Consider the following 13,345-nt stretch of genomic DNA (forward strand, 5'->3'; position numbering starts at 1 on the left):
TGTCCGTGAGATTTCCCAAATGCTTGACGACCCATTTTTGACCGTCTTCGCCTAAATCATACCACCACATTTGAAGCTGACATAGAAATTCTTCCGTACTTGTGGATGAGGGGCTTTGTGTGGTGCTCATTTTGTATCTGAAATTTAATTTTGATAAAGTCAAAATTCATTTTTGAAAATTTATAAAAAAAAATCATTTTCGAATTTTTTTTATTTATTAAATACCTTTAGTTCAAAATTTAAAACTATTTTTTTTCGATTATTTTTAAAACAACCCATTTTATTCCTTTCTTCTTACCATGATTTTATTTAAGCTGGTCAACAAGCATGTTCGAGGCAAATGAATGCACAAGTAACAAGTAGGATGCATCATGATGGTCTTTTTATTTTGGGTTCACCTGTCCTAGACAGACCCAACCCCTGTGTTGAGTCTCCAAGGCCAAATGTGTATGATGCAAATAGACGTTCCTACTAGGGATCCGGTACATGGCTGAGTTATTCTAAGTGTAAAACCTTAGGTTGATTGTTCTAAACCTGGCTTACCCAAACGGACAGTTTGAGCCGAAGCGGGGGCAACGTACCGGGAGCACGAAAGTCTGCCCGGCCTAGTTACTTGTCCCAACTCCGTCTTATTTGGTATGACTTTAACAGAAAGGTGGGTCACGCGCACGTGTACACCATAAATTCAGAAGACTCAGAAAGAAGGGGGTTTCGTAGCAGTTGTATATATTCACAATTCAAATAATATTAAAGCGGTAAAAAAAACATTTAGCATATTAGCATATAAACAGTTAAAAATCATATAGTAAATAAAGCCAATTAACACAGATATTTTAAGCTCGAATTCTTTAAACCCTGAACCAGAGATTCTGGGTTACGTCCCCAGCAGAGTCGCCAGAGCTGTCGCACCTCCTTTTTACCGCGCCCGCGGGGCGCGTGGGGAGTTTTCTCCAATTAAAGGACAGTCGAAACGGGATTTATTTAATTATTTAAGAGTCGCCACCTGGGAATTTTAAGGCGTCCCAAGTCACCAATTTCAATCCCTGAATCGAGGAGAATATGACTCTGTTTATTATTCTGCGAACCAGAAATCCTGAGTAAGGAATTCTGTTAATCCGGAAGAAGGTGTTAGGCATTTCCGAATTCCGTGGTTCTAGCACGGTCGCTTAACTGTTTTTATTATTGGCTTAATTATCTTGATTTTATTAAATATATTGATGTTACATGATTTTACTACCGCTTATACTTATTGTGATTGAGGACCCTTCTTTGAATCGAATTACGCGTACGTATATTCGTGTTATAAATTTAAAAATGCGGAATTGTGTCACGCGTACGTGTACACGATAACTTTTGGTAATATATTTATTAAACAATCATTTTTTCGAAATTGTGTCGAATCAAGAATATTTGTTTTTCTTAAATAGTGAACCGTACATCTCGGGTTTTTATGAAATTGATTTAACGCCTTTGGAAAAATCCTTTTATTAAATATTCGCTCGAAATTGCGCGTACGCATAATCCGAATTTTTTGCTTTTAAAAATATAATCAGGGTACGCGAACGTATCCCTAATTGCGCAAAATATTTGTAATGATATTAGGGATTTTTCCACAAATTGTTTATTATATTATGAGAAATCTTCATTTAAGATACCCTTTAATTCTTGAAAAAGAATTCACAATTTATTGAATGTTGCCCGTTGATTATAATTTCCGCATATAACATGTTCATCCAAGACTATTCAAATTCAAAATAAAGAATAAGAACATGATTAATACTATTCTTCACAAATACAACATATATATCTACATGCCCAATAATGAATTGTATATGAAACTAAAAATGATTTATAAAGGGAAGAATATTTTTTTTTCAAGAACTTTTATTATTTCTATTTAGTGCAAGTCCTATTTCTAATTGTCGTTGATAAAAAGTGTTGCAATTTGTATATCTCATCTTATTCTCATATACTTGCTTTTAATCTAATAGGCCTAATTATTTATTTAGGATGGTAAATAGGCATCAAATTGATAATAAAGGGAATTATTGTACAAATTAATTAACAACATTGCCTTACATGCCACCTATTTGTATGTCTTGAAACATTCGTAGCACTTTAACATCATAATGAGCCATAACAACTCAACTCACCATCCACTAATGGTTCTATAAATACCTGTTATCATACCACATAAGAACGTACAACTTATATCATTCCATCCATAACTAAATCAAGTATAAGAATAAACTAGCAATATGGTTTTGATATTTTCACTCTATTCTAACAACGCCACAAGGCCTAGTAAATGGCCAATCTTTATGTCATGTTTCCTACCTTGACAGTTCAAATATGATTAAACTAATGAGATGAAGGGCTAACATTATTACAAAGCTTTATACGAACTTTCAAAGTAAGACAATTAGCTCATAGATATCAAATTGAATTCACTACTAATTAACTAACATGAAACAAAAAATGAAATTTAAACTGATGAACTTGGACAAATGGAAAATAGAATTTCAATTCAAGCTTCATTGATGAGTCATGTTGAATCTCTTTCCAACTTAAAATTTAAAAGACATGTACCTGAAAATGAAGGTAGAAGGAGTAAATTTCAGCAGTTGTAGCAGTAACAAAAACAGTAGAATGTACCGATAACACAACAAATCCGAACAAGAATAGGATCCGAGGAGCCCAGATGCACAGTAACAGGATTTTTGGAAGAGAAAACTTTCAGATTTAAACCAAATACTATCAGACCAACAGACCCGGACAGATCCAAAGAAAAGTATGTTTCTGAAAATATTCAATCTGTTTCTATATCTGTTTCTGTTTTTCTTTTTCCTCTTCCTCTTCAGATTCCAAGAAGAACCTGATTTTTCTGCTGGATTTTTCTTTTTATCTCACTCTAGATGTATTTTTCTTAAATTCTCTTTCAAAATCTGTTATGAAGTCTCTCTAAACTCTCTTCTATGTCTAACTGATCACTCTTCTCTCTGAAAACTCTTAAAGTCTCCTCAATTCTGTTTTCTGTCTCACTAAACACTCTCCCAAATCAGTCCCCATTTCCCTCTATCTTATACAGGTCTGTCCAGCTCTCTTAAATGCTGCCTGGACCCTTTCTCTTTTTTTAAATAATCAGAAAAGTTCCATTAAAACTACTTTTGAATACTTTAAATCCTATTGAGTGCTTTTTATCCTGTTTTTCAGCAGCTCCATTATCCCTTGTTCCCCATTATTACTTAAATTATAGCCACTATTATATTATTGAAAGCACACTATCACATTACCCTACTGTTTCATTCTAAAATAAAACTGAAATCCTTCTGTAATTACAGCCCTCAAGGAAATCAGAATCTGATAAAAAAACAGATTTTAAAAATTGTTCAGAATCGATTATCCTTCTGAATTAAACAGCTATAACCAATCCTATCAAGTTCTGGACTGAATCTTGACTGAGAATGCACTTTTCTAACACAATGGTATCTAACCAACATTTGTGAAATTGAAATTAAACCTAATATCATAACAACATTATACTGAATTCAGCCTAATAATTCAACTGAACTCAGCTTTTGAACTAAGATCAAACAAACAGGAGCATTGTCAATATTGACAATGTTCTGAACTTAATGTTCAGAAAACAACACACATATAACGTCCATTTTATGGATTTATTAAACAAGAACCAACTGATTAACAATAACTAATTAATTGATTATAGCAAAATAATCCATCCAAAACAGGTTATTTCAGTCAACATTTTCAGAAATGAAAATTCGTAATATAACTAATCGATGAACTTAATCGAGTCGATTACACACATTGTAATTAGTCACAACCAATAGAAACAATTCACATTCGGATCAAGTAGATAGGTAGGAGACAGAAATGACAGAATTAATCAAAAAAAAAAATGAAAAATTAACAAACTAATGAAACGAACATAGAATACACATAGAATGCACATAAGAAACAGAAATTACCTCTGAACCTTTAAATTCAACTGAACTCAACTCGACTTGGATTTGGACTTTGTTTGAAATCAAACAGACCTTAGTCGAAGTATTTTCCACTGAAAATACTTCGACTAAGGTCGATTAAACCTCAATCTTTATTCAATCTGGACAGAATCCAAAAGTCTGGTATTTTTAGGGTTCTTGAAAGTTCGATTTGGGATTTACTCATTTCTGGTTAGATTCGAGGGAAACCAAAGATGTTCTAGGCACGAGGGAGGTCAGGGGGGTAACTGGTGTGAGTTTGAAGTAGGTTGGGATAAGGTCAGGTTGTACTCGAATCTTCAAATGAAGATTCGAGTAGTTCCAGTATGATTCGAACCATGCAACTAACAGATCCGTGATGAGGGTATCTAGGGGAAGTTGTGGTGTTATTTTGGAAGCCATCGGAGAAGGTAAGGTTTTCAGGCCAACCTTCGATTTAAGATTCGAAGAGTTGGGACCTGATTCGAAGGAAACCAATGTTAGATTTGTGTAGAGGATGTTCAGGGGATTCTATGGTGTTATTTTGGTGACCGGCGGCGTTGATGCCGTCAGGTTCAGGCGGTGGGATCCTAGGGCGGCTAGGGTTAGGAGTGAGGGTCTGGGGGACGATTATGAACAGTGTAGGAGGGGGGGTGTTCAGTTAGGGGCCGGGGTAAGGGCTTGGGACTTATATAGGGGTGGGGTGGATTGATATTGTCCGTCCGATCAAGTAAGATGAAGGGCCAGGATCAATTCATTAAACCAAACGATGTCGTTTGGTTTAATGCCAGGGTCGGCTGAGTCGGGTCACTGGATCGGGTTACGGGTTACGGGTAAAGGGGGTGAGATCTTGACCATTGGTTGGATTTGATCCAACGGTTTCTGAGAAGCCACGACCAAACGCTGTCGTTTTGGTTCATCTGGTTTGGACCGGACCTGGGCTAAAGGATTGGGCTGTGGGGGGTTAAAATGTTTTGGGCCTGGATTTTAATCCAGGTCCGATTTTGTATATATATATATATTTTTCATTTTTTTCTAATTTAAATTTTTAATATTAACTATAAAATAATTTTAACTTCACAAAAATATATTAATTACTCTATAACAATTATTTAACACATAGACAAAACATCAATCACACAGTGGAATATTTAAAATAGAACGATTGCATATTTTTGTGATTTTATTTAAATTATCTTTTAAATGCATAATTAAATCCTATATGCATGCAATATGTATTTTATTTTATTTTTTTTCATTTTATTATGACAATGTAAACACTTACGGACATAACACAAGTATTTAACCACCACGCAAATTCAAAAAATTACACAGTAAAAGAAATTTATTTTATTTTTTGATTTTATTCTGGAGTAGTTTTCGTAAGGCAAAAATCACGTGCTCACAATCCCGATAAAGCCAATGTTGTGGCAAACGCTCTCAGCCATAAATCAATGGGAAGCTTAGTACATATTGAGGCAGGTAGATGGGGGTTGACTAAAGAGCTTCATCAGCTAGCCAATATGAGAATCAGATTATTAGACTCTGATGACGGAGGTGTTACTGTACAGAATACATCAGAATCATCTTTGGTAGCCGAGGTAAAAGCACGACAATATGAAGATCCTATCTTAGTACGATTAAGAGAGAGCATTCAGCAGTGTAAAAGTATGGCTTTTGAGATCGGAAGAGATGGGGCACTGAGATACCAGGGCCGATTATGTGTGCCTAATGTGGCAGGGTTGCGAGAGAAGATTATGAATGAGATTCATCAATCCCGATATTCCATCCATCCCGGCTCGACAAAGATGTATCATGATGTCAAGGAGCAGTATTGGTGGGATAACATGAAGAAGTCTATTGCAGAATTTGTAGCCCAGTGTCCCAATTGTCAACAAGTAAAGATAGAACATCAGAAACCTGGTGGATTGCTTCAGAATATAGAGATTCCGACCTGGAAATGGGAGGTGATTAATATGGACTTCATTATTGGATTACCTCGCTCTTATCATAAGTTTGACTCCATCTGGGTGATAATTGATCGACTTACAAAATGTGCCCATTTTCTGCCAGTTAAGACAACTTACATGGCTGAAGATTATGCGAAGTTGTATATCAAGGAGATTGTTAGGCTTCATGGTGTACCGGTATCTGTTATATCAGACCGAGGAGCTCAATTTACAGCTAACTTTTGGAGGTCTTTTCAGAAGGGTTTAGGCACACAAGTGAATCTCAGCACTGCATTTCATTCGCAGACTGACGGACAGGCTGAACGTACCATTCAGACACTGGAAGATATGCTACGAGCATGTGTTCTAAATTTTAAGGGAAATTTGGATGACCATCTTCCACTCATAGAATTCGCCTACAATAATAGCTACCATTCTAGTATTAAAATGGCCCCATACGAGACAATATACGGGAGAAGATGTAGATCACCAGTTGGATGGTTCAAAGTCGGTGAAACAGAATTATATGGGCCAGATTTGATTCACCAAGCTATTGAGAAGGTGAAAGTGATACAGGAGCGATTGAGGACGGCACAAAGCAGGCAAAAATCTTATTCTGATGTCCGACGTCGTGATCTAGAGTTTGAGGTTGGTGATTGGGTTTTCCTGAGGATCTCACCAATGAAGGGTATTATGCATTTTGGGAAGAAAGGTAAGCTGAGTCCAAGGTATATCGGGCCGTATAAAATTCTTCGACGGATTGGACAGGTTGCTTATGAGTTAGAATTGCCATCCGAATTGGAATTTGTCCACCCGGTATTCCATGTATCTATGTTGAGGAAATGTATTGGAGACCCTTCTCGAGTCGTCCCTATCAAAGATGTACAGGTTACAGAGGACCTATCATATGAAGAAGTGGCAGTGGCTATATTGGATCGACAAGTCCGCAAGCTGAGAACAAAAGATGTAGCTTCTATCAAAGTATTGTGGAGAAACAAGAATATGGAAGAAATAACATGGGAAGCAGAAGAGGAGATGAAGTATAAATACCCGTACCTATTCCATAATGAAGATAACAAGGATGCCAGTGGAACACATGATACATTGGAAGGTGAAATGGCTTTATGAGGTAAGCAATAACTTGAGAAAACTCTTCCTTAATACAAAATGGCGATATGCAGATAATGTACATGTCCATAATGCTTTGCATATTCTTGTAAGGCCATACGTTGAGTTAACCGCTTGCAAGTTTGTCCTCTATTTATGGGAGAAACTTGGCCGAAATCCACGATGATTTAAACTCCCCATGAACCCTTACATTCGAGGACGAATGTTCCTAAGGGGGAAGGGTGTTACAACCCATATCCACACACGTTAGTTCATGCCATATATTAATTAACATAAATTCAAGAAGGAATTACCATTGAGATGATAAGAAGTTAATCATATTGGTCTTAAGTGATACAATGGTATATAAGGGTAATTAACAAGTATTAAAAGTTAAACGAATCAAGGATGTTGTAACTCGTATTTTCAGGTAAACCTAGAGGTTTTTAATACACTCAAGGTGATGTATTAAAGTGTTTGAATCATATAATATCCGTATCATAAGTCTTGAAGTCAAACGAGTTATGAAACAAAAGTTGACAAACATTGTCGCAACTTAGGTTCATAATTTTACTTAAACATTAGGTTAAATGTTTCTAAGCTTTTCTCCTAATTTACAAGGAATTACGCGGTGATCTACACACCAAATTAAATATCTATGAGTCTAGTTTCCAATATATTAAACCTTTTGTCATTATGATCTCGGAGTATAGAGATATTCATATTTTTGCAAGCCTACGCAGATTGGTAGATGACAAGTAGGTGCATCACCTACTTGCCAAAACGATAGGACAAAATTAAAAGCCCTAAGTCGGACAAGAGAGGACTTTTAAGGGGTTATGAACGCAGTTATTTCGTCCATTTTTCAGACCCTCAAAACCAAAGTTAACCCCTGCAACTCCTCCCCAAAAATCTCACACAAACCCTAATCGATTTTCCCTCTCTTTCAAGTTCTATTTGAAGGAAAAACCTAAAGTTTGAAGAACCAAGGGAAGGGATGAGTTATTCAACAAGTAAGGTAAGTTATTGCCATCTTTCATACATTTTTCTCTGTTGTGAATTCATGGTAATTCGTTCTATACATGTAAGAACTCACGGAACGGTGATCGGAAGTCGTGAGTTCGAGTTATTCACTTGTAGCGGACTGTTTTATGGACTGTTTTGTGTTGCTATTGGGTTGCGTGTTTTACTACTATTTTGTGGAGTTTTGGAGGTGGAAAGGTGTGGACAAATACCATATATATGTAGGGTTGTGGGCTGATAGTTATTCGTAATATTTCCGGGTCGTTTGACACGACTACGGTGGTCGTTGTATGTATGATGTAATTAGGTTGTGCGTGGACTGTTTTGGGAGGCTCAATATGTTTATTATTGATGTTGTTTGGGCTGTTTGGTGATTGTTTGGAGTGGTGTGAAGTCATATATATAGGGGAGGTGCTGTCCGTTTCAACGTAAAATAGGTTGTGGTCGATACATAATAGTTATGACGCTTAAATGATAACGATAGTATCGTTTCTCTTATTGTAGACTAAGGAGTTGTGACAATTGCATAGCTTGTGATTGGGGAAGTATATACAAGGTATGTGAGGCTATCCCTTTTCTTCTTTTGCACGACTCCGATTGTACATAATGTAATGAACGAGCTTCCAAAGATACTCTACTCTTAGAAGCTAGCAGTACTTACATTGCTTTCCCTCTTATGGAACGATTGATGTTAATGTTGCTTCTCTTATTCTTATGTTATCAATGTTGTTGGTACTTCCTGATTCTTATAAGGTTCATAGTGAAGAGTTAGTCCTAATAACGTGTACAGAGGATACCGACCTTACGTCACTCCGAAAGGTTTAGAATGTGATTCCATGAGTCGAGCATGCATTATATATATGTATCTATTTTACTCTACCGAGCCACGCTATAGTTGGCCGGGTACGACACCTATTGTGCAACCACTGATCAGTTGGGTTTTACCGAGCTCCACGTGGCCGGGTACGATTCTACCGAGCCTTATGACGGCCGGGTACGTTTTTACCAAGCCTATTATGGCTAGGTACGATATGATGATGCCCACAGAGGCGTATGTTTTAAAAGTTTATATATACATACATATGTATCATGCATTTCATGTCAGTATCCCTCAGAGGTACTCAGATGTTCCAGGTTGTATATTCCCTATTCCTGCTTACATTACTGTTCATATTTATGGTTCCCTGCCTTACACACTCAGTACTTTATTCGTACTGACGTCCTTTTATTTGTGGACGCTGCATGTCGTGCTGCGGCCCTAATAGACAGGCAGGTGCAACTCCCTCACCACAGTAGGTTGTCCAGTTCAGCAGTGATTGGCTAGATCCCTTCTCCGGACTTGTTGTGGTCTTGGTATGCATTTTTGTTATAGACATTATGGGTATGTCGGGGCCCTATTCCGGCTATGTTGCACTATTTATGTTCCTATAGAGGCTCATAGACAAGTGTCGACTCATGTATAGTTTGGTATGCCTTGTCGGCTGGTTTTTGTTGTATAGTCTTTCATGGTAGCGTGGTAGCTCGTACCTTATATGTAGTTTCTTGATTGTCTGGTCATCCCCTGCTATGTATGTTCATGCCATCATATTTTATTGCTGGTTGTCCATGATCCAGGTCTACCATTTATATTGATCTCGTCAACCCTAAAAGATAATATAAAAAAGGTTAGATAAAATGTACGTTGGTGCTCGGCAAGTATGGTCGGGTGCTAGTTATGGCCCTCCAGTTTGGGTCGTGACATCTTCCCTGAAATTTCTGGTTTGAGTTTGGATCCAGTTGAAGTTGATATTGTTGTTGTTTGGCTGTTGTTTCTCATTCATTCCTTGTTGAAGTTCTTATTTTCATTGATCTTTGTTGTATCTAGGTATCTTCATGAGACTTGAAGTGATAAAAATGGAATTGTAGCATGTTGGTTTGGAATATGACTTCAAATTTTTCTTATTCTTTCTTGCTGGTTGTTTTCTGATGTTCTCCCTTTCTTGGATTCAATTTCTTTTCTCAATTTGATTAAATATTGCTGACATTGGTGTTCCACTCTATAATGTATTCACAATATTTAGGCGTTTAAGGTTTAAATTAGTGTAGTCGTTTCATGTATGGCTTGATAGTCTGCTAGGCTTAACATTTGTAATTTAATGGGACTTTGATAAAAACTGTTGACTGTATATGTATACATGGGTATTATCAGTTGAGTCATCTCGAATTTCAATATTGTAGATTAATGACATGTTTAAGTTTGGGATAATGTATGAATGAGTTAAGGAATTGAGCCTTTTTGTCGTATTGATCTACTGAGTTTAGTGATATGCGGTATGTACTCATATTGAATCATGTCGTGCCTGTCTAGAGTCAGAAATTTCATCATGCCTCTCGAATTGCAGCAGTATTAAAGTGATCGCATGTTTAAGATTAATGTGACTCATGAATAAGTAGGGTTTAAATCTTTCGTTGTTAATACTAACAGCTTGTTAATAGTTAGACTTAAAATATGCCTCTGATTTGTGTTGAAATTCTTAATACTTTGGGCCTCAGTGATTTAGAGGAATTTGGTCTCAATTGGGCCTGACATTGGCCCAGATGAGACAGTCCAGTCGAGTTTCGACCTAGGGCCTTTCTGCCATGACCCAATTTTCGTTTGGGCTTGATTCAGAGCCCTAATCAACTTCATTAATTTATTTCATTAAGTTCACTTCTAATACGATCAGAACAGGTTTTAAATGTTGAGAACTTGTCTTTAAAGGGCTGAGTCTGGTGTTGGCCCAATCGAAATTGCCAAATTAACCAGGCCGTCTTCCCCCTTTGCCCTCTTTCTTGGGCTTAATTTTGAGCCCAGCTCTCACCATCTCCATTTGCCTTCAAGACTTTTTTTAGATAATGAACTGGGCCTGTCGTTGGACCATTTTTCTCAAATGATTAAAGGCTTAGTGTATTACCCTAAGCATGTACATAATCAATAGCTTTACATCAAATTGGTTTTAAAAAAAATGAATATCTGCAGTTTGCTTTAGTTGATATACAATCCTATAAAATAAATTAAGGTGTTCCATTCACAAATAAATCCCATAATCTATGTCCCTCATATTAATGCAAAAACTAGTGTAGAAAACACTTTGAACATTCGTAGTTTGCTTTAGGCACGTTTATAATAAAACTATCATAGCTACGGGTATGGTTCCCGTGACGTAGTTGTGATACATAATTTCCAAATCCGGGGATACATTTATGTGACCCGGCCACAAATTCTAATATTGTTAATAAATTAAACGTGTTGTAGATCGTGGGTACGGTTCCCGTGACACGTTTCGCGATGTGTATCAAACAAACAAGTGTACGCCAATCGTAACTTGTTCTAGAATAATTCCATACAAAATTAAAAGCGTTTTAAAAGGTTAAGAATGTACAATAGGTTTAAAACGTGTACTAAATCAGATAATAGGCCAATTTTAATAGTTTAAGCAACCGTGCTCGAATCACGGAACCCGGAAATGCCTAACACCTTCTCCTAGGTTAACAGAATTCCTTATCTAGAACTTCTGGTTTCGCAGACTTTTAAATAAAGTTGATTTTCCTCGATTTGGGATTTAAAATAAACCAGTGACTTGGGAAACCAAATAAACTATTCCAAGTGGCGACTCTAAAATAAACAAAATAATCTTATTTCGATTTATGTCACTTTAATTAGAAAAACTCCCATATATCCCCTTTCGGGTGGTAAAAAAGAGGTGTGACAGCTGTGGCGACTCTGCTGAGGATAAAAACCCAGAACTTCTGGTTCAGGGTTCAAGAATTCGAGCTTGGAATAATTGTTATATTTGGTTTTTATTATCTGATTTTTGTTACATGCTTGGGCCTAATGTGCTAAATGTTGCTTTTTACCGTTTTAATATTATTTGAACTGTATATAAATTGCTGCGAAACCCTTCTCTTCTAATCTTCTGGGAAGTGCACGCTGGCGTGACTTATTTTCTGTTAGTGTCATATCCCAATTTAGGAACAAGGTTCAGACGAGTTGAAAAGCCGGATGATCTTTTGGTTATTGGTACGCTGCCCCCCCTCGGCTCGAGTTGTCAGCTCGGGTAAGCCAGGTCTAGAATAATACACCCAGGTTTTAAAGTTAGAATAACACAGCCTCATGCCGGATCCCTAGCAGGAATGCTTGTTTGCATCATATGCATTTGACTTTGGGGACTCAACACAGGGGTTGGGTCCGTCTAGGACAGGTGTACCAAAAATCAAAAGACCATCCTGATGCATTTTTACGTGCTACTTGTACAATTATTTGCTTTCGGTTTGCATGTTGACCGATTTCTGGAATAGGGAGAAAAAATTGAAAAAAATTAAATTGAGGTATGAGAGAGATAATTACCCACCTTTGAAAAATCTTTCGTCCAAAATATACCGAAACTCTGCCGAAATTTTGAAAAAAAGAGAAAAGAAGGGAAAATTGTTTCAAAATACTTCATATTTTCTAACCGAACTATGCGGGTTTGATTCTCACCGGATGTGAGTTACGTAGGCAACCCTCATCGGGTCCAACCCCGCTTTTGCAAAAATAACCCAAAAATTTGAAAATGTCGTCATTGTTGTCATAAATAAAGTGGGTGATGCCGTTTTTGTCTAAATAGCTGAACGTCCCGACGGGGCGCCGGAAGGCCCTTTTTGCAAAAATAGCCATCGATGGTTTCTTTGCCAAATTTTGGCCACCTAGCAAACACAGCCCTAAAATCTTCCCTTTTGAAGTGCTGAAGGGTCGTATTTGCAAAAGTGGCCATGTTTATTTGAATTTTGTAAAATGACCCTTTTTTATCAGCTTTAATAAAATTCACTTTGTTTTAGGCCAATCACCTTAATCTAAATATGCAGAATGAGCACGAGTCAAAATTTACCAATGAAAGTTATGACCAAGATTCCATTGGAACTACACATGTGGTGAGAAGATCTGGGTAAGCAAGGGCGAGATAGGGTCAACCATTACTTGGGGGCGCTCACCGGATTACTAAAGATCAGGACTAGGGGAGACATAATAAAAGCACTGGTGATATTTTGGGACCCAGCTCACAACGTTCTGCATTTCTCGGACTTCGAACTCACACCTACTTTGGAGGAAATAGCAGGTTATACTGGGAGTACCGAGGGTCTAAGACATAAATACCTGGTCGCTCCAATGGCCATCACCCCTCACAAGTTTTTGGATTTGTTAAAAATAAGCAGGCAGGTCTAGTATGTAGACTTGGCAAGTGGGTTTTCCACTCTATACTTCATATACCAGCGGTACGGGTATGT

The 13,345-nt window shown here is 37.2% G+C and overlaps 1 protein-coding gene across 1 annotated transcript in view; it reads right to left on the reverse strand.

The window, feature by feature from the left end:
- LOC104241381 (protein FLOWERING LOCUS T 1) overlaps positions 1–13,345 on the reverse strand; it is a 118,953-nt gene that overhangs the window by 41,181 nt on the left and 64,427 nt on the right. Inside the window, 1 exon segment of the mRNA XM_070174126.1 lies at positions 4,021–4,036. Coding sequence (XP_070030227.1) covers positions 4,021–4,036 — 16 coding nt within the window.

The sequence above is a fragment of the Nicotiana sylvestris genome, chromosome 5, assembly GCF_000393655.2.
Source record: "Nicotiana sylvestris chromosome 5, ASM39365v2, whole genome shotgun sequence".
Taxonomy (NCBI): domain Eukaryota; kingdom Viridiplantae; phylum Streptophyta; class Magnoliopsida; order Solanales; family Solanaceae; genus Nicotiana; species Nicotiana sylvestris.